The sequence below is a fragment of the Triticum aestivum genome, chromosome 1D, assembly GCF_018294505.1.
Source record: "Triticum aestivum cultivar Chinese Spring chromosome 1D, IWGSC CS RefSeq v2.1, whole genome shotgun sequence".
In the NCBI taxonomy this organism is placed as follows: domain Eukaryota; kingdom Viridiplantae; phylum Streptophyta; class Magnoliopsida; order Poales; family Poaceae; genus Triticum; species Triticum aestivum.
Window position 1 is genome coordinate 435,690,441 of NC_057796.1, and position 21,804 is coordinate 435,712,244.

A 21,804-nucleotide genomic window follows, 5' to 3' on the forward strand; every position below is an offset into this window, starting at 1 on the left:
TGCGAACACCCAATGCGGAAGTTCGAGCCGCAAAATGAGCAAATACGTTAAATCCGCCGAAAATATCCGAGCCATCTGCTATAGCGGATCTGCTAAAGCTGCTCTTAGTTGGGAGTATAAGAATCCCACCGCCGAGCACCGTGGGACAAAAAAGCTTATTGACCAGGAGCCTAATAACAAACCAAGTGGCTACGTGCACCCAGCCAGATCCCAGACCACTTAACGGTCAGCTCCTCATTGGCCAGATCTACCCTGAAAAAAAGAACTCTAAAAAACAGCAAAGAAAAATCCTAGCTATATATAGTAGCATTACTGTCTAATTCGGGAGCGCATGCAGGAGGTGTCCGAGCTGCCGCTTCTCCCGCCACTTCTCCAGGATCTCCAACCCACCTAGAGCTCTATATAAGCAACAACTGTTCCTGTGCTTCATCTGTTCTTCTCCTGGTCATTTATATCCGTCATCCGACTCGATCCTTATCGAAATTTGGTATGTACCCAAACACGGCTCCTTCTCCTCGGATATCAATTTGCATTTTTGTTTGGTCTGAAGAAGAAGAGGGGGTTTCTTGTTGCCCAGAAATTGCAGTACCACGAGTACCTTTACTTTTTTTTCTTTCTCTATCTATTGGTTGTTCATTTGGAAGGAAATTCATGAGGATTTCCTTGGGTGGTGGGATTGTAGGACAATGGCGGAAGGCAAGAAGGATGCTCCGAAGCTGAACCAGCGGATGGTATCATCTCTCTCGAAGCGAACTGCTGCGGCACATTCTTGGCATGATCTGGAGATAGGTAAATACATATATCCTGATGTCTTGCCTTCCATCAAAATTCTTTGCCCCGATCGGGATGAAAAATGTGTTTCTCAAGGTCCATATATAATCTCATGTATAATTTCTCCAAATTCTAGGACCTGAAGCCCCTCTAATCTTCAATGCCGTAAGCATCTTGATCGACATACCCTATTGCCTTGGCACGCTGTGTACGTAAATTACAGCAAATAGCTCAGATGCATCTCATAGTCTTGCATGAATTTAGGTTGTTGAGATCACAAAGGGGAGCAAAGTCAAGTATGAACTTGACAAGAAGACTGGGATGATAAAGGTACGCACACATTCCCCACTTTCAGCTTGGTGGTGTATGACAAGAAAGCTAAAAAAAGAATCCTCTTCACAATGGAGAACATGCATGAAAATTAAGCTATTTCTGTAGGTTGACAGGATTCTGTACTCGTCCGTAGTCTACCCACATAACTACGGTTTCGTACCACGGACGCTGTGTGAAGATGGAGATCCAATTGACGTCTTGGTCCTGATGCAGGTGAGTTTTGCATTACTGATGTCAAGTTTATGCAACTCACAAGGTGTCCGAGAATGTCTTATGAGTTCTGACTAACCTACACCTTCATAGGAACCAGTCATACCTGGTTGCTTTCTTCGAGCTAAGGCTATTGGGCTTATGCCCATGATTGATCAGGCAAGATAGTTTTTTTTAAGAGTTCATTTATGAATATGTCAATCTCACATTATGTCTGCCTGCTTGATACCGTGATTACTTTTTGGAACAAAAAGGGTGAGAAAGATGATAAGCTCATTGCTGTTTGCGTTGATGATCCCGAGTACCGTCATCTCAACGACCTTAAGGAGCTCTCTCCCCACCGCCTTGCTGAAATCCGTCGCTTCTTCGAAGATTGTACACTCTGTTTCCTCGCATATTATCGGATTTACGCCAACCATAGCGACATAAATGGTTTCCTTAAATGCTTAGCTTATTTGATGTTATGCATCTGCAGACAAGAAGAATGAGAACAAGGAGGTTGCTGTGAACGACTTCTTGCCACCGGAGACTGCACAGGCCGCCATTAAGCACTCCATGTGAGTTGTTTCTGAAATAGCTTTACAGGGTTAGCTACCAGCAATTAGTTATGCAAATGCATTTCAGAGGCATGCCTCCACATTATAATGAGATGGAAACTGACACCATCTACAGTTAAAACGTGTTTATGTTAGTGTGTAATGATGTCTACTGAAGCTAACATATATTACCTGGTTGAAGATAAATTTGTAGTAAAGCATACTCCCTTTGTTCCAATTATTTGATGTTCTAGCTTTGCACAAAGTCAAACTTCTTTAAATTTAACGAAGACAACATCAAATATATATATATATATATATAGTACAGTACGAAAATATATTTTATGATGAATCTAATGAATGCCAATTGGTCTTGTATATGCTGATATTATAGACTTCGTCAAGTTTTTCTTTTTTGACTTAGAACAAAGTTGCAACTTTAAAATAATTTCGAACAGAGAGAGTACAATATATTATTATTAACCATTCTGCCGCTGTTTCAGGGACCTATATGCAGAATATATACTGCAGAGTCTGAAGAACTAATCGTGGTAGCAAACTTGCAAGGCTGCAGAAACCACCCACATGGTCTCGTAAGAGGACAATAATCGACTACATGGCTTTTATTTAAGGGCCCATTTTTTCTATATATTTAAATAATGGGAAATGCTATTCCCATACGTATTTTTCTGCAGAACATTGTAATCAAGGACTAATGTTATACTTGTGCATAGTGTTTCATAATATTTGAATCAACACTTGAAACATTTAGTCTTGCCCTGTTGGCCTGAATTTCAAAATAATTATTTGGAAAAGACGATTACCAATCTTAAAGCAAAGTAGTTAACACCTTTGTGTGTGTATGACTTTGAAGTGCATGGTGTGTGCTCCGGCGGAGCGTGGACTTTATTCATATGTACATGTGAGTACCATCCGCGTCCCGGAGCTGCTAGTTATCGGCATCGTCACAAGTGTTATTAAAATTTCAAAGAAGCGTGATTGTTGAGATTAATATACATGCATAAGAGCAACTCCAGCAGGGTCGCGATATCATATCGGGCCAACTGGCATAATAACCGCCGAAAGGCCACTCTAGCTAGCAGAGACGCCATCCTACCACGGGTCACCATAATTCATGGAGAGCATCCATAGTCAGTTCGCAAGCGTCCATATTTAGAGGATAGGAGATGTTGGTTTGGAGAGTGCGCCATCTACCAACGGCTTACGTGAGAGGGAGGTTTCAACTCCCTTGTCAGACTCCTGCAAGGCATATCTCCTCTTCCAGCCAATGGCGCAGATGGCCATGGCATTGGGAAGCGTGTTAGCTAATAGCATCCGGCGCGTGCCAACTTCCCGCCGCCATATTTTTCGGTCACCCGTTGCTACAAATTTTTATTTTTTTTGGAAAAGGGGTGATTTCCCGGCCTCTGCATCAGGTGGATGCATACGGCCACTTAGATAAATAAAATAGGTTCCACAATGTCGAAAAAGTCGTAAAAGAAAACTACGTCGAGCTCACATAGACCTCGACACGAAAATACAAAAAAAGGCCATAAAGCCACAACCGGCTGGCAGAAAAATAGGTATGGAAACTAATTGCCAATCCTATTACATGACCGCCATCCAAACCGGTTGAATATATCCCGCGCTACCATCTCCCACCGGACAGATCCAGTAACCAAACGCTCCCTGGCCTCCGTCGGAGTGAGTAGGGACCACATACGGATCAACGCCGTAGCTCGGAATACAACCTGCAAAAAATGAATAGTAGTTATTCTGTTAAAAGCCAAATCATTTCTGCAGTTCCAAATTGCCCATAACAACGCACAAACTCCTACACGAATGTGTCTAGCTGTACCGGACTCTATCCCATCCAGCCACGTTCCAAATAACGACCCGACCGAACTCAGAGGAGTAATGTTAAAAGCAATTTGCACTGAGCGCCACAAGATTTTTGCCAACGGGCACTCAAAGAATAAATGTTTAATGGTTTCATCCCGATCACAGAAACTACACCTAGTAGATCCTGTCCAATTGCGCTTAACCAAGTTGTCCTTTGTTAAAATGACCTGTTTATGGACAAACCACATAAACACTTTGATTTTCAAAGGAACTTTAACTTTCCAAACATGTTTGGAATTGGGAATGACACTCGAGTTAATAACATCGATGTACATCGATTTAACGGTAAAATGTCCAGACCTAGTAAGCTTCCAACACAACTGATCGGGCTGATGTTGTAGCTGAACGTCCATCAGTCTACGCACCAGATGAAGCCAAGCTTCCCATCTATTACCAACAAGCACCCTCCTAAACTGAATATTAAGGGGTGTGGCCTGCATAATCGTTGCCACAAGCGCATCACGGCGATGCACAATACGATACAGAGTTGGGTACTGTAACGCCAACGGAGTCTCACCAAGCCAGGTGTCCTCCCAGAAGCGAGTATCATTACCATCGCCGACTATAAACTTTGTTCTATTAAAGAAGGCTGTCTTAACTCTCATAAGCCCCTTCCAAAATGGCGAATCAGTTGGTCGCATTGTCACCTGTGACAAAGTTTTGGATTGCAAATACTTGTTACGAAGTATCTGTGCCCAAGTCGCATCAGTCCCATCTGATAACTTATATAGCCACTTACTAAGCAGGCATCTGTTCTTTACCTCAAGATTCTCAATACCCAACCCCCCCTGATCCTTGGGACGACAAATAATATCCCACTTGGCGAGTCTATACTTTCTTTTTAGATCATCACTCTGCCAAAAAAATCTTGACCGATAAAAGTCCAGCCGTTTCCTAACCCCAACTGGAACCTCAAAGAAAGATAGTAGGAACATCGGCAAACTTGTGAGCACCGAATTAATAAGAATCAACCGGCCTCCATAAGACAGAAGTTTGCCCTTCTAACAACTAAGTTTCTTTTCGAACCGATCTTCGATACATTTCCATTCTCTGTTCGTGAGCTTACGATGATGAATGGGTATACCTAGGTAAGTAAAAGGTAAAGCCCCTAATTCACAACCAAACAATTGCCTATAAGCCTCTTGTTCCTCCTTGGCTCGACCAAAGCAGAACAACTCGCTTTTATGAAAGTTAATCTTTAAACCGGACAATTGTTCAAATAAGCACAACACCAGCTTCATGTTTCTCGCTTTTGCCAAGTCATGCTCCATAGAGATGATTGTATCATCAGCGTATTGCAAAATGGACACACCCCCATCAACTAGGTTAGGCACCAAGCCACCTACCTGACCGGCGTTCTTTGCCCTACCTATGAGAATAGCCAACATATCAACTACAATGTTGAACAATATAGGGGACATTGGATCTCCTTGTCTCGGGCCTTTGTGTGTCTGAAAATAATGACCTATATCCTCATTGACTTTAAGTCCAACACTACCTTTTTGCGTAAAGGATTCTACCTGGCGTCTCCAGGCCTCATCAAAACCCTTCATACGTAAAGCCTGTTGAAGGAAAGGCCATTTGACTTTGTCAAACGCTTTTTCGAAATCCACTTTGAAAACAACCCCATCCAGCTTTTTCGTGTGGATTTCATGGAGAGTTTCATGTAGGACCACAACACCCTCAAGAATGTTCCTGTCCGGCATGAAAGCCGTTTGGGTAGGCTGCACAACGGCATGCGCGATCTGTGAGAGCCTATTGGTCCCGACCTTGGTGAAAATTTTGAAGCCAACATTAAGAAGACAGATTGGCCTGAATTGCTCAATTCTCACTGCCTCTGCTTTCTTAGGAAGAAGGGTGATCGTTCCAAAATTTAGCTGAAAAAGATTAAGCTGCCCAGCAAACAGATCATGGAACAAAGGCAACCAATCTCCTTTAATAATAAACCATCATTTCTTATAGAACTCCGCTGGAAATCCATCTGGTCCAGGCGCTTTGTTAGTTTCCATTTGTGAGACGGCATCAAATACCTCTTTCTCGGTAAAAGGAGCCGTCAGAACATCATTCTCCACAACTGTGAGCTGAGGAACATCCTCAACCCTGGACTCATCCAGAGACACACAGTTATTGTCTGGAGGACCAAACAACTGCTTATAGAATTCAGTAATGTACAATTTTAGGTTCTCTTGTCCTACAATTGTACCCTCATCTTGCTCAAGCTGAAAAATCCTCTTCTTTCGATGCTTATCATTAGCAATCATATGAAAAAATTCAGTGTTCGCGTCCCCCCGGACTATGTTCGCGTCCCGTTGCTACAAAATGGGCGCACCATGTCTCCACTTTCTCACCATCGCCGCCCATAGCCTCCACTTTCTCACCACCGCCACCCACAATATACACGGACGTTTTTGGTGGACATGGCAGCACGCGGCTAGCACGGTGAGGTCGATGTTGTTGGTCAGTCAGCGGAGAAAACAGGGTTGTGGAGCTCTATGGTTGTTTCCTGCCTGCCACCACAAACGATCTCATCAAATGTGTCATCGAAAAGAATAAGGTTAGAAAGATCTGGTGGGTGGTCGTGTTCAAGTGTTTAACCACCTGGAATTTTGAGAGCCGTCTTGGTCATGATCAGTCCATACGTCACTTTGCACGCCATCGTGTGACGATTAACAGGAGCAGAAGTGCTATACGTCGGGCCACTTCCCATGCCTATATAACGCATTGCCATTCGTTTTACAGCCACGGGGCAAAATTAACCGGGTGCACAAACAAGAAACACGACAGAGCAGACACGTAAAGCGAGCAAGAAAATCGTGAGCCAGTCACTCGCGCCACGTAACGAGCCAGCAGTCGGCGACAGGCCGCTTGGTTTTTGTTGCCATGGCAGCAAACGCGGCGCCTTCGCCGCTCCCGCTCGACGGCCGCGTCGCGCTCGTCACGGGCGGCTCCCGCGGCATCGGCCGGGAGGTGTCCTCCCACCTGGCCGCCCTCGGCGCGCGCGTCCTGATCAACTACGCGTCCGACTCGGCCAGCGCCGCCGCGCTCGCCGCGGAGCTCAACTCGCGCGGCCTCCGCGCCGTGGCGGCCCAGGCCGACGTGTCCGACCCGGCCGCCGTGCGCGCGCTCTTCGACCGCGCCGAGGAGGCCTTCGGCTCCCCGCCGCACGTCGTGGTCGCCTGCGCGGGGCTGCTCAACCCCAAGTACCCCGCGCTCGCCGACACCACCGTGGAGGACTTCGACGCCATGTTCGCGGTGAACGTGCGCGGGACGTTCCTGGTGTGCCGCGAGGCGGCCAACCGCGTGCCGGCCGGCAGCGGCGGCCGCATCGTGACCTTCTCCTCGTCCATCATGGGCACGCTCCTGCCGGGCTACGCGGCGTACACGGCGACCAACGGCGCCGTGGAGGCCATGACGAGGATCCTGGCCAAGGAGGTGGCGTCCAAGGGGATCACGGCCAACGTGGTGGCTCCAGGGCCCGTGCGCACGGAGCTGTTCCTCGCCGGCAAGGACGAGGCGTTCCTCAAGAGAGTGGAGGCCCAGTCCATGGGGCGCATCGCCGAGACGACGGACGTGGCGCCGGTGGTGGCCTTCCTGGCCAGCGACGCCGCCGGGTGGGTGAACGGTCAGGTCATCAGGGTCAATGGCGGGTTCACGTGAGCTACTAAAATTTACTCCCCCGAGCACCACACGTTAAAGCCGCGGCTTGAACTCGAGTGGGCTGGCAGCTACCCCAGCTGCCCAGCCAATGGGTGAACGCCCCGTCCTCATTAAAATTTACTCATAGTTTGGCTTTTTCAGGGGTATGCTAGTTATTTTTCTGTTTTTGTGTCACGTTCGGGTATGCTAGTGTATTTGTTTTCTCTGTCTGTTTGTGTGGGCTTCGGTTGTGTTTCTTTTCTTCTTATGGTGGTGTTGGGCTTATTGTTTCGACATGGATTTGTCCACGTGGTTTGGGATCTTAACTACTGCTGTCATTTTTTGTTTATTGCCTTTTGGTTTGGGAAATTACGAGGAAAAAACTACTAAGTACTCCTCCGTTCATAAATATCAATATTTCAACATGGATTTCATAGAAATGAATGAATAAACACATTAAAACGTATCTATATATTTGTTTTGGAAAAAAATAGACATCTTATGTTTGTGAACGGATAGAATATAAGGTATGACTACCACGAACGAGACAGTGTGCCACTTGGGAAGATATATGCTAAGCATGAGAAAATATGCAACCCACAATGTACTTGATAAACAGAGTCTTGGCTCATTGGTTATTCAATTTCTAGAATATACAGGTAGTACACAGAGGTTTTTCGTTAGTTATTGAGGGTCAAGCTGATGTGTGGCTCAGACAAAAATCTTTGAGGAGCAGACTTGATGTGTGGTGTGACTACACTTCAAGATAAAACTTAGTACTCATACTAAAAAGATTTTTGTGTACGGTCAACATGGCAATGGGTACTCGCTACCCACGAACCTAACGGGTAAAAACCCTATTAGGTAAGGGTTTTAGAAAGTTAAATATCCATGGGTTTGTAAATGAGAAAAAAAGTACACAACGGATAAACTGGGTTGTTTTTGTTGTTTGGTGCGTGTGAGTTGTCGTTTTTGGGCTAGTTTTGCTCTCCTGAGTCCTTGCACTTGTGCAGGTCTCTTCGGGGAGTAGCTGGCTTATCACTCTTTTCAGGTAGTTTGTCCAGCCTGGTGGTAGTTTGTTAGTAGGGTGTTTCTATTTCTCTTTTTCTGTAAAGTCAACAGACCATATCTATACCTAATAATAAAGGGGCTATTACCACTTGGCATGAGTGGTAAGTTATATCAAAAACAATGAACAAAAAACGGGCTATTGCTTCTGGCGGTACGTCACCAAAATTTCAAAATATTACCCACCGATCTCACCTATAAATGATAAAGAACGTTTCACACAAGGGAATCCCCGCCAGAGCCGGCCTATGCAGTAGGATCCTTCTATATTGCGCTCTACGCGCTCGGAGAAGACACAACACGCCTCTTTGGGCCGGCCTATGCAGTAGGATCCTTCTATATTGCGCTCTACGCGCTCGGAGAAGACACAACACGCCTCTTTGGGCCGGCCTATGTCTGGGCGGTCTGTTTTTTCAATTTCGTTCTTTATTTTACGTTTTCCTTTTCCATCTTCTTTTTTTTTACTTTTAATAATTTGGGAGTTCAAAAGAGTTCCAAAAGAATGATTATTTTAAAATAAATTGTTTAATAATTCATAAATGTTTGTCGATTCAGAAAATAGAAAATGTTTGCATATTCAAAAAATGTTCATAATTTTGAAAACAAATGTTGCGGAAAACGAAAAACAAAAGTTAATGTATTAATAAATATTAATGAAATTGAATTTTTTTCGCTAATTCAAAAAAGTTCATAAATTAGAAAATATCATAAAATTTCAAAAACTATTCGCGACTTAAAAAATAGCTTATTGATTCATAAAATGTTTGCTGATTCAAAAAATGATCATGCATTTCTAAAAATGTTTGTTAAATCGAAAGAATGTTCGTGATTCCAATTTCCAAAAAATATTTGTCGATTATAGAAATGTTCGCCTATTAAAGAAAAAAATTTAAAAAATGTTCACAATGTAAAAAAAAACGTTTGCAAACAGTATAAAATGTTCATGAATTTAAAAATGTCCATTATTTAGGAAAATGTTTGAAAATCTGTAAATATGTTCATGAGTTTGAAAATGTTCATGATTTCTGATAAGTTCATGAGTTTGAAAATGTTCATGATTTCTGATATGTTCACGAGTTTAAAAAATGTTCATGATTTTCAAGGAAAAAAAACCACAATTTCACAAAATAAGCGTGATAGTGTATACTATCTCGGTGATGCAAGAAAATGTGGTCATGGCCATTGGATATTATGATTTTTTTCCTCCCGTTGCAATGCACGGGCCCTTTTGCTAGTGTTTTTTTATAATTAAAATCGTTGGGGTGGCCGTTGCATAAAAAACAGGTAAGTTGGGTACGGGTACGGGAAGGCAATACCCATACCTATGTACTCTCCTACCCACATATTAGTACATCTTACAGATAGGTCCCCTATGTCATTCACTAAAAAATCAGAAAACCCTAGCCTAACCCAACCACAGCCCGCACACAAAATGCCCTCACCTACCCATCGCCCCGTCACACTCACAAAACACAAAGCCCATCTCCCCATCCGGCCTCGGCTGAAATGCTTAATATACATGATGAAATGTTGTGTTTTACATGCTAACATGCTGAAATTATACATGGTAAAATGTGATTTGAAAGGTGACCGAGATGGATATTTTTTTCCCGCGGGTATTACTCGCACCCGACCGGTACAGGCATGTGAACAATATGAAACCCGAGGTGTGGGTACGGGTACGGGTTTGGGTGAAAATATTGGGATGAATACTGGTTTAGACAAATTACCAGCACCCAAACCCTGGAAATGTCATGTTGATGTGCATCCCTAATTGATGCAGAGGCTAGGAAGTGAAATTCTCTCCCAAAATTTTAGAGGATCAAATTTTGTGTGTGGTGAGAGCACTCATCAAAAATAAAATTTTGGCACTCATAAATAAAATTCTTTGAGGCTCATGCTTGATGCGTGGTGGCGCTACACAAGATAAAAAATCTTGGTACTCATATTTTAAAAGGCTATGTGAATCCTTAGTTGGTGCAGAGGTCGGGAGAAGTGAAATTCTCTCCCAAATTTTAAGCAAACATAGTCTTTCTTAGCTCAGTGGTTAGACTTGCAGTTGTGCAACCTGACCATCCGTGTTCAATTTCTAAAATTGACACGTGATGCACGGGGGTTTTCCCGCATTTATTGATGATCAAGATTAATGTGTGATGTGACCACTCGTAAGATAAAACTTGGTACACAAAAAAATCTTTGAGGATCAGGCTTGATGTGTGGTGACTGCACTTTAAGATAAAAATTTTGATACTCATACAAAAAGAGGTTGTGTCCATTCCTACTTGGTGCAGAGGCCAAGAAGTGAAATTCTCTCCTAAATTTTAGCAAACAGAGCCTTGGTTCAGTGGTTAGGCTTCTGGTTCTACAGCTTGACCACCCAGATTCAATTCCTAGAATCGAGATGATGCACAAGGGTTTTCACCATTCATTGAGGACCAAGCTTGATGTGTGGAGTCACACTCATGAAGATAACATCTTGGTACTCACAAAAATAATGTTTGAGGACCAGGATTGATGTGTGGTGGAACTATACTTCAAGGTAAAAATCTTGGTACTTATAAAAAAAGTTGTGTGTATCCCTAGTTGATGCAGAGGCCGGAAAGTGAAATTCTCTCCCAAGTATTTAGCAAACCATTTGTTAATCTCCTTATCCATATGATCATGTGATCATCGAAACACCTGAGCATACCATTTATTTCTTCAACGGCTGCCCCGGTTGCAGAGTGGTTTTTGCTAGAGTCGCTAATCATTCTCACAACGCCTTTGTTATCTAGTTCAATTTCTAGCTTCGCCATGCCCATCTCCGCAGCGAATTGCATTGCTCTCCGACATGCAAGGATCCCCGAGAGCTCTGCGTCAGACGTAGAGGGGAAGATATAGCACGCCGCAACTCGAAACGCGTCGTTGGGGTCGCGGAGCACCACACCCTACCGCGCTTGTCTCCCACCTTGGACGTAGCGTCGTCTGCGTTGGCCTTGAGCCACCCCTCCACCGGCGGGAGCCAGCGCTCGAATGGGGTGGGGTCGGGCATTTTTTCACGCACTTCTGGACAACCCACCATTCCTCCATGAAGTTGATCACTGGAGTAGCAACAACAAGCGGCGGTTGCTATGCGATTTCCTTTCGTCTTGTTTCGCGTGAGCCATAGCTTATATAAACTTTGAACCATCACCTCTCGCTCTTCCGAGGACTCCGCCATCCACGCCACCATCCAGCTTTGCAGAGCACTCTGGGTGAGGACCAACGCCGGGGGGGGTAGCCACCAGAACTCCCATCTTTGAGGTCATCACCTTCCAGAAGAATGCTTAATGAGGGCACTTCTAGAACCTGTGCATCGCATCTTCCTCCCTACTGCATGCTGCACTAAATACCACATCCTTGATCTTGCGTTTGTGTCCACACTATTGAAAAGAGTAAACAATAAAAATATAAAAACCGCCTACCAGACACCTACACTGCCAAAATGCGCAGTTGTGCGTGAGGGCGTAGACATGGAATTTTGCGCGATGAAATATGAAAACCCTTATTTTCAAAAATGCCATGTCAAAAGATATGAAGAAAACAAGGTAAAAAAAGTGCAGGAGGGAAAATATACAAAAATTGATCATCGCGTGTGAAAAACATGTTTCCATATGTACATACATATGTGTGAAAAAAACATGATCATCGCGCATGTAAAAAATAAGCACAAAAAACATGACCGTTAAGAAAAGTCTATGTATTTGTCAAAAAGACATCACATATTTTTAAAAATCCATGCAGTGAAATACGGAGTATATATTTGTGAACCATGGAAAAAATGTCTGAAGAAAAAGAAAAACATAGATCAGGAAAAGTAAAGAAATAAGTTAAAGATTTTAAAGAAATAAAATGAGAAAATAAAAGAAATCATTGGAAAAATAAAAAAGGAACAGAACAAAAAACCCGGCTAGAACCTATCAATTGATTAAAAAAACAAGTACACCATGCTGCTACAAAACCAACAGTCCTGGTACAACCCATTGGCCCAACAAGCCCTTATCCATTGGCCTTCTCGCGTACACACGAATAATCAGCTATTAAAAAGGACTCAAGTCATGCACGAATCTTGGTGCACCAATCAAGTGGCTGTAGCTATAGAGGTGACTGAAGCTTAGCTAATTCTTAGTCGACTGAAAATTAGCAAGTCTGATAATGAATAATTTAGTCTGACACTATTGGGGAAAAGTAATGAATACAATTCAACTGTGACTAGAATTATTATTATTACTCTCTATCTCTGCCTCTGTGTGTGTGTCTAAAATCTATGAATCTTTTATACAAGTTTCGGTACACCACTGGGTCACATCGGCTCATACAATGTGTACACCAAAATCTATACCTCTATATTTATATCTATATCTATATCTATACCTACTAATAAAGCATCTATTGCTTCTGGTGGTACGCCATTTAAATTACCCCTAAAATTGGCACAAATTACACACTATGCCACCCATAAGTGAAGAGAAAACGATTCGTTATTTCTCGAAATCGCACCCGGGCTGCATAGTTCTTATACAATCTGCTGCATTTATGCAACATGAGAACCCAATCGGCTCAGTGGCAAAGACCTTCAGCTTCACCCAGGAGACCAGGGTTCGATCCCTAGTACTACTACCACCCTTTTTCTCACCTTTTTCCTCCCGCGCGTGGTGATGGGCCAGCCCATTTGCAGGTCGTTTTTCATTTTTTAATTTTTCTTTTTACCTTTTCATCTCTGTTTTAGATTTTTCTTCTTTAAATTAATTCTTGATTTCCAAAAGAACCAAATTTCAAAGTTGTAAGTTTTTTAAAAAATATTGACAAATCGTAAACTGTTAGTGAATACAAAAAAACCACAAAAATCATCATGATTTCAAAAACACGTTCACATATTATATAAAAAATACGATTTCATATAAATTTTTATGAAATAAAAAATGTCATGATTTGTTGAAAAAGATCCAGTATTCAAAACATATTCAGGAATTTTATAAAGATGTACATGAAATTTCAGAATATGTTCACAAAATTAAAACAGATACTTAAATCATAAACATAACCATACCCCTTTTCTCTCCTTTTTTTCTCTCGCAAGCGCGCCTACTCCTCCCGCACGCGGTAATGGGTCGGCCCATTTGCAGGTTGCAGCGCCCCTAATTTCTATTTTATTTTTTGCTTTTTACGTTCTCGTTGCTGTTTTAGTTTTTTCTTCTTTACGTTAATTCATGATTTCCAGAAGAACCAAATTTCAAAAGGTTGTGAGTTTTTTTAAAAAGTATTGAGAGATCATAAACTGTTTGTGATTTCAAAAAACATTCGGAAAATGATAAAGTGATCATGATTTCAAAAAATTGTTCACATATTATAAAAGATATGACGATTTGAAATAAATGTTCGCGAAATAAAAAATGTTCATGATTTTTTTTAAAGATCCAGTATTAAAAAAATTGGAATTTAATAAAATGTCCATAAAATTTTAGAACATGTTCAAAAAAATAAAACAGATCCGTAAATAATGAACATAACAAACCATCACTTACGTATATGTTTTATTGGGGATCTGTATAGGTCGTTTTATGATTTTATTTAGTCCCTCGCTTTGGGTTAAAAAAAGGTTTCCGTGTCTTGTACAACGCTGAGCCCCCAAAAATTGACACAACTTTCTATGAATTAGTTTTTGTAAGCTATATAAAAATGACTAAATTTCTATTTTGTGTCCATACACAACTATGTTTATTCTGGTGCCACATTACTGATTATGATAAACCGAGGCACGCTAGGTCGAAGTGAGACACTCATTCATCAGTCTAGCTCAGACAGGGTCCATCAATGCAGTCTGCTCAACAACATTTTTTTCATTGTTACGCTTTAGAAAATCAAGTCGTGATGAGACCATCATTTTTTTGTTTTTAAAATGACCTTTTAAAGGTCCCTTATCTCGTCATGATATCACTCTGATATAGTTTCTGGAAAGACATTTTAAAAGTCATTATCTCATCCTGGCATTTGATTAAGACTTATTTTATATCTATCACACGTGCATAATCTAATAGTTTTTATCCCGTTGCAACGCAAGGGCATATTTTCTAGTAGTAATAGTAATCAAGCACAAGACAGAACCAATTGATTAATTTAATGGCTAAACAATGAGCAATTCTGGTAAATTTGAGAAAATTAATGATGATGGCTACCTCTAATGATCATCTACAACATGGCATCAGGCATCAAGGTTCCAGAACAAGAAACTGAACTGTGGATGGAACCTTCGGCCTGATGTAAGTTTGGATAGCCACAAGTGCTCTACGGGATTTAAGAATATTTTCCCTTGACGTACCAAAGTAGAAGATTTCCCTTGGCCTGTCTCGGGTGTCCAATATAAGCGACTCTAGCGACGTTGCGATGTGAACGATATGGCATGCCAGCTCAATCAAGCTCTTCGTGGAGTAGAAGCCGTCGATCCTCACGTTCTTGAGCTTGTCATGGTTGTGTCCAGGCATCTCCCTTGGCTCCGAGAGATCCGTGGAAGCTGAGACATGCTCCATGCGTGGTTCCCATACCTAAAGAGATGAGATAATTATCTTTGATTAAAGACACTAGACACTATTATATGTTTGTAGTATGAAACGTAACTTACATCCAAGATGAAGGTCTCCAAGGAAGGGGAAGCGTCCAAGAGAGATGCCAGAGAGAGATAATCATAGCTTAGGGAAAAGGTCCCTCTCCTGAGAATGATATTCAAATACTTGAGGTGGAGAAATTTGCTGGACATTGGTGCGTCAACCATCTGCATAAACATATACTATATGATTAATATCATTATATTCACACGCACATATGGCTAGTCTATAGTCACCGGCCTCTAGTTTTAGAGCATACCTCGGATGAATATATGAGAAGGGATTGAAGGTTTGGCATGCTTGATGCACGAATATAACCAATAACGCCAGGACAATCCATGAATACACTCTTCATTTGAGATGATGCTAGATGTGACAGTTGTACCTGCAGGGATTTACATTCCACTAATGTAAAATGGGTGAGATTTGGAGCTTTGTTCTCCATGATTCGCAGGTTCTTGCAATATAACACCTCCAGGTAGTTGAGCCTCAGAAGAAGGCAAGGTATCATCAAGCAACTTATTTTCTCGCAATGCCTGAGTTCCAATCGCTCCAAAGCAAAAGAACTAGAAAGAAGGGAACCTAACTCATCACCTGTAATGCGCACTTGGAGTAGACTTAATATTGTCAGGCTTCTCAAGCAACCAAGGCCAACTGTGGGACGAAAGGTACATTTTGAAAGGTGAAGACGTCGAAGCGACGCTGCATTCCCATGTGATAGAACTAAGCATGGGAATTCGTACTTGTTATTTACTGAAGATAAATAGAGCCAAAGTTCCTCAAGTACTGGTGTAATCGCCATTTGAAGCCATTTGTCAAGATAACAACGGTCTTTGGCATTGTAATCTAGAGCTCCTAGAAGCTCCAGTGTCTTTATGCCAACGCCTGAGTGCTTCTCAAGAATATGGTCAACTTTGGTAGTAAAAGCTCTTGCATCAGCGTTTCGATTCACATGTCCATCCAAACCCAATGTTTCTTCACTGAAAGTGAGCTTGGGATAGCATCTCCAGGAGAATTTGAAGGCACGAGACACACAAGCAGCCCGGGCGGCATCTCGGAGTGGCATTAGGGAATGTATATGACACCAGATGTCCTACATGCACAAACAGGGAGAAAAGTGTAACATTAGAACTATGAAGGCATACCGTTAGTTCTACTGGAAAAAGAACAACGATATAACTATATTGAGTAACATTCCACCCTAGGTGCTTCTTTTTTTGAAAAGGAGGAAAGACCCCCGGCCTCTGCATCGGAACAATGCATGCGGCCAACCCTAGGTGCTCTATGAATGATTGATAGTGTACATTTGTGGCAGGTATATTGAGCATTGCATTTAGAAGTCTTTCCTTGTCCAAAAATGGTTGTGGGTGTGCCTACTTAGCTGGAAAAACAAGAAGCCTAGAAAAAATTCGAAGGTGAATTCAACTTTAGTGGTATAAGCAAAATATCCACTTGTTTATATTAAGAGTATATATATGGTACATATACATTATCTTAATCTTTAGACACTGGAGTGACTTCTATGAAACAGAACCAATAGTTGTACATACTATTGATATCTGGCAGACATAAACGTTCAGACTCTAACAGTAGCAACAATGGCCTCATACGTATCAGGTATCAAAGGTTGATTGATCTAAGAAGTATCATAAAAACAAAATAAGTGCATAGTGTGGGCTGTTCTGGATTGGACGATGTTGGCATGTGCTAGATAGGGTTTTGCCAGGTATAGACATCACGACACTGGGCCTAGAACAGCAATGGCAACAAAGGAAGCATTTGTGGAAGATAGCTCTAGGAAATCTACTGCAGACTTTTCGTGACAAGATGAGAGATACAAGAGTCATGATAGGCAGTGATTTGTTGGGCAGATAAATCTGCTTATGCAATTGGGAGAGATACATGAGTCGTGATAGGCAATTATTTGTTGGAGGGAGAGATAAATCTGCATATGCAATTAGAACGAGGCAAAGCAAGTAATGACGTAGGAGATTGCAGTTAAGAGATGGTGTCATATAACTGTCATGGTGAAAATTTTCTTGAGACATAAGCACTGCATTAGTAGTACTTAATAAAATACCTCTGGAAGGTGTGGCCCTGAATAGTCCTTTGCTAGAACACCCTGACAACTTTCATCTTCTCCGCGGGCTGTGCGATTTAGGTCAGTCCGTAAATCAACCGATCCATGTGCAACATAATCTTGTTGGCATAATCCGTGAGCAACCAAACCTTGTTGGCATGGCGAGCCTTTTGGTTTGTTTCGCGAAGCAATCGATCCATCATGGGTGGTAAAACACACCATGGGTGGTAATGCACAGAACAGACAGTAACAGAAAATGGTAAAAGAAAAAGAAAAAAACGCAAGCACATGAGTCCAATCTGTTACAGTTTCAGTTTTAACTTGACTGCAAGAACGCCTGCAGTTGCATGCAGGATCCCTGGCATTGCTACGGGACGAACTGCAGTGCAGAAACAGGGGGAGGACGGAAAGAAAGAAAAAGGTTGGAGGGGGCTAGGGTTGGTTCTCACCACTGGCTCCGGCTGGCTCTTGCTCTTGCTGTTGCTGTATGGCCACGAGCACCTTCGGCTCCGGCTCCGGCTCCGGGAACCCCATGACGCGCGCTCTGCCGATTCCCGGACCTCAGTTTCGTTTCGAACCCAGTCCCGATTCACTTTTCAAGCCAACAACAAGGGCAAGGAACCAGATTGATTGGAGACGGGAGATAGAACCAGCGTCGGACTCCTCTGCTGCGGCCTTCTCGGCCCCCTTTGACTTGTGCGTTCTGCGCCTCTCCGCCCGATCAAAAGGTATGGAATGGACCATTAACGGGCCAGACTATGTCTCGCTTGTAGCGAGACCTAGCCACTTCTTTAGGTTTTTTTCAGACAAACATTTTTAGGGGGTGTATAGCGAGAGCAACTAGTTGGCGAGCGTTCCTTCGCCACCACGTGTCGCGCTCTGGGCGATCTCTTTGGATTTTATTTTATTTTTATTTTTCGCACGTGTTTTCGGCTTTTTAAATGATTTTTTTTACTTTTGGTTTTCCACCGGTCTTCCATATCTTTTGGACCAATTTTTTTCAAAAAATATTCTTTTGTGTGAAAAAACCTTTTTTTCTTCCCACGAGAGGCACGGTTTGGCTTTCGTGAGAGGTACGGTTGTCCTTTCGCGCGAGGCACAGCCGTGCCTCCTGCAAAAGAAAAAAAAAACGCATTTTTTTCTTCCACGAGATGCACAGTTTTGCTTTCGTGAGAGTCACAATTGTGCTTTCGCGAGAGGCACGGCCGTGCCTCTCGAAAACGGAAAAAATGTGTTTTCTGTTTTTTTTCTTTCGCGAGAGGAACGGTTGTGCTTTCGCGACGTGCCTCTCGGAAACGGAAAAAAAACATGTTTTCTGTTTTTTGTCTTTTGCGAGAGGCACGGTTTTGTTTTCGCGAGAGGCACGGTTGCGCTTTCGCGAGAGACACGGTCGTGCCTCTTTCGGAAAGGAAAAAAAGCGTGCTCCCGGTTTGGCTTTCCCGTCCGGTTATTTTGTTTGGTTTTTTTGTGTGGAAAAAATAATGTCAAAACCTATCAAGATGATATCTAATTTTGAAGATCTCGACGCGAGGAACCTAATGGTCTAATGGTGAAAACGGTTTGAGATTTGGCTGCACGATTTAAGAGATAAAACGTTTTGAATAAATGGATGTACGAAAAAAGGGAAAACTCACAGGTTACGACAGGTGGCGAGTGGGCCATGTGTCGCAACATGAGAAGGTGGGGATGATCTTTGGAAAAAGTACTTCTTAATTAGTGATTTCGAGATATAGTGGAAGACCTAGACTACGCTCGTCAAGGATGCAGCAGTTGGCAGGCCCGATAGCAAAACGAGCGTAGTTTCTCATTCGTTTCTTTCAATTTGTTGTTATCTTTTCGTTTTTTGTGAGGTCTTTTTTCCTTTTTTCCATTTGTTTATGTTTTTGAAAAACATTTGAAATACATATATTTCGAAAGTTAAAATTAATTACTCACTCGTCCCAAAATAAGTGACTTGACTTTATTTTGGGATGGAGGAAGTATTTTCTAAATCATGAATTTTAATTTTCTGAACACAATGTAAAATATTTTTTGTGTAATTCAAAAAATTATTGTTGATAGCATCCAACACTATTGTTCATTTATATTTAAAAAGAGAAAGCATTGTTTACAAATGTATCTGTATAAGAAAATTTATGATGTGTGCAAAAACAAGTAGACAACAAAACATGAATTAGAAAAAATGTTAAACTTGTACTTGATAATTGTTAAAAAATTATTGAAAGAAATAAGATATATAACAAAAAAATACAATATGCATGAAAACAATAGACATCAAAACATTTATTCAAAAAATATTAATCTTGTATTTGAAAATGTTAAGCGCTTATTAAAAAATAGATACATACCACAAATGTACAATGTGCACCGAAAAAAGTAGACATAAAAATATAAGTTTCAAAAATGCTAACCATTCATTTTAAAAATGTCAAACGTGTATATAAAATATATTCTTGATGTATACAAAAATATTGAATGTATACTGGAAAATGTTGACATGTGTTAAACAAAAAAGAAATTAATGAAAATCAACAAAAAAAAGAAAACTAATGCAAAAGAATGTGAACAGTAAAACCTGAGAAGGAAACAAAGCAAACCGAGAAAAGGAACAGAGAAACAAAGAAAACCAATGCAAAAAGAATGGAATAGTAAAACCCGGGAAGGAAACAAGGAAAACCGAGAAAAGGAACAAAGAAAAAAAAAGAAGGAAAGAAAAGCAAAAAAACAATGGACCCCGGAAACAAACAAATAAAAACGAAGGAAGAAAGAAAAGACCAATAAAGCCAAGAAAGAAACAAGAAAAACCGCTGGAAAAACAAAGAAACACCGATGAAGAAACAAAAGAGAAGAGAAAAGAAAAGGCCAAACAAGTACATCGACCAACGAGCGACCTACCTGAGCCCGAGTGAGCGAGGCAAGCAACCTGAGCTAATGGGCTGGCCCTATATGCCCGCGCTTTTGGCAAGACAAGAGCGATACTCGCTACGAGGGAGATATAGCTCTTGCGACCATTAACTGTTTGGTTCCTTGATGCTTTCCGGTTCAGGCTGGGAGACCTGTTAGATTACACTCGACTATTGAGAAAACTAACCATTGACACAATCCTGATGCAAGAAATCGATTCGATGTGATCATACTGTACTTTTTAACCTACCTTACAATATGTGTCATCACACTTGCCACAAGACATCAAAACAACATCAAGCTATATATCTATCACCAAGCCCTTACTTAACGATGACACATGATAACACATTGCTCTAGTACAAACATAATGTATATCAGTAGCCTTTCTATACTTACAATCACCCCCAAAATAATTCACACGAAAATCGTCCAACCTCCTGCATCCAAGCTCATCATCTCGTTGTCGGGGCCTGGTTTGCGTCAATGAAATAACCTACAGGGCCTCCACGGCCCACTGATGCCCTACGTGGAAATAAAGGAGGCCTTGTCAGCTCCACATTTGTCGCCACAGGGGTTTCATTGGAGTGGCCAGAGACGCAAAGCGTTTCGTTGTCATCCTGATCCCAGAATACCTCCACCATGACTCCTCTTCGATGCTCCTCCGTCTCGGTTCCAGGAATGCCCACAAAACGAGCCCTCTTTGGTATCTGCATTCCCAACGTTTGTGAAATCAGAGAGATGTTCACAATGGCGTAAATAAAGACTAGAGGGATCTCCACATATGCAAATTATCGACATTGGATGTCAGCTATGTGCATCTCAGAGAAGTTATCTTTCATGTCCATAGGTGTTTTTATGTTCTTAGGATTAGTGAGGGCAAACCTGAATTGTTGCTCCGGACGACAGGTTTAGAGTCGCCAGTATCCCTTCAGCGGACAAGCTCTCCAACTCGGCTTGCTTTGCAATGTTCAGGAAGACTTCTTCAAGTGTTGTGAGACCAAGCTGAATATCTGATATCCCGAATTCCCTTTCTCTTTCTTGGAGTTCCCCGAAGAACCTCAATTGGTAAAAAGTACTATTGTGTCAAAAATTTAGCTAATGATGTGCATGGTGTCAAAATATTTCCGTCAGAAGTGGTTTTTTCTCATGGGGGATGACAAACGTTAAGAATGTCCTGCTTTCTTCTTTCGGGTCCACATCAAGCCTCTGTTTCAAGAACATTTGTTGTGTTTTACATCTCCACATAATAAGAGAAACAATTCCGAATGGTATTTAGTTTAAGGATGAGAGACATACTTCCTTGAAGAACCGTTTGATGGATCCTATGTTAGGATTAACTGGGGCCTATGCATCACCGTTGATGTTAGGGCTTTGTGAATGACCGTTTCCCAAGAAATTCACATTAGCGATATACCCAATTCCAAATTTCGACTTCAGCCTTATTGAAGTGCAGATACACTGCAGTTCCCCCTTTGCCATGATAGCAATTCAGTCACTTAAGATGTCAGCTTCCTCCATTGAGTGTGTGGTCAAGACAATAGCTCTTGCCTTCTTTGCCTGCTCGATGATGTCCAGACATGCCTCCTTGTATACCATTAAACGTATATGTGTGGCTCCTATAGCCTCCAAACCTAACTTGCATACCGTTAAACGTTGTGATTAATCAATAAAGTTGAGCGTGTTTGGACTCAAAAAAACAAACGAGGCCACCCAAGCTATGCATGGCAAAAATCACTGGTCA

General features: G+C 41.9%; 3 protein-coding genes across 3 annotated transcripts; 2 read left to right on the plus strand and 1 right to left on the minus strand.

Annotated features, from left to right (window-relative positions):
* The first annotated feature begins 327 nt into the window (after nucleotides 1-327).
* Nucleotides 328-2,701, plus strand: LOC123173199 (soluble inorganic pyrophosphatase 1). The gene is made up of 9 exons (XM_044589896.1): nucleotides 328-487; nucleotides 683-789; nucleotides 908-936; nucleotides 1,036-1,101; nucleotides 1,210-1,317; nucleotides 1,408-1,473; nucleotides 1,569-1,689; nucleotides 1,790-1,871; nucleotides 2,354-2,701. The coding sequence occupies exons 2-9, from the start codon at nucleotides 687-689 to the stop codon at nucleotides 2,394-2,396; spliced, it is 618 nt and encodes a 205-aa protein (XP_044445831.1). The 5' UTR covers nucleotides 328-487; nucleotides 683-686; the 3' UTR covers nucleotides 2,397-2,701.
* Nucleotides 2,702-6,499: 3,798 nt separating this feature from the next.
* LOC123173215 (NADPH-dependent aldehyde reductase-like protein, chloroplastic) lies at nucleotides 6,500-7,854 on the plus strand. Its single transcript, XM_044589897.1, has one exon. It carries the CDS (start codon nucleotides 6,633-6,635, stop codon nucleotides 7,407-7,409), a length of 777 nt encoding a protein of 258 aa, XP_044445832.1. The 5' UTR covers nucleotides 6,500-6,632; the 3' UTR covers nucleotides 7,410-7,854.
* A 6,829-nt stretch (nucleotides 7,855-14,683) lies between these two features.
* On the minus strand, nucleotides 14,684-17,374 carry LOC123160130 (uncharacterized). Its single transcript, XM_044577951.1, has 4 exons — nucleotides 17,157-17,374; nucleotides 15,336-16,169; nucleotides 15,094-15,243; nucleotides 14,684-15,016 (listed from the first exon to the last, which is right to left on the minus strand). Exons 2-4 carry the CDS (start codon nucleotides 16,140-16,142, stop codon nucleotides 14,684-14,686), a joined length of 1,290 nt encoding a protein of 429 aa, XP_044433886.1. The 5' UTR covers nucleotides 16,143-16,169; nucleotides 17,157-17,374.
* Nucleotides 17,375-21,804: the final 4,430 nt, after the last annotated feature.

What these genes read in the sequence shown, in the direction of transcription:
- LOC123160130 (XM_044577951.1), bottom strand. Translation starts at nt 16,142, where the DNA reads ATGCCACTCCGAGATGCCGCCCGGGCTGCTTGTGTGTCTCGTGCCTTC. An exon ending in TTCTCATATATTCATCCGAG is followed by an intron (nt 15,244 to 15,335) that starts GTATGCTCTAAA and finishes ATGTTTATGCAG; the next exon opens with ATGGTTGACGCACCAATGTC. An exon ending in TGGAGACCTTCATCTTGGAT is followed by an intron (nt 15,017 to 15,093) that starts GTAAGTTACGTT and finishes TCATCTCTTTAG; the next exon opens with GTATGGGAACCACGCATGGA.
- LOC123173215 (XM_044589897.1), top strand. Translation starts at nt 6,633, where the DNA reads ATGGCAGCAAACGCGGCGCCTTCGCCGCTCCCGCTCGACGGCCGCGTC.
- LOC123173199 (XM_044589896.1), top strand. Translation starts at nt 687, where the DNA reads ATGGCGGAAGGCAAGAAGGATGCTCCGAAGCTGAACCAGCGGATGGTA. An exon ending in AGAAGACTGGGATGATAAAG is followed by an intron (nt 1,102 to 1,209) that starts GTACGCACACAT and finishes CTATTTCTGTAG; the next exon opens with GTTGACAGGATTCTGTACTC. An exon ending in ACGTCTTGGTCCTGATGCAG is followed by an intron (nt 1,318 to 1,407) that starts GTGAGTTTTGCA and finishes ACACCTTCATAG; the next exon opens with GAACCAGTCATACCTGGTTG.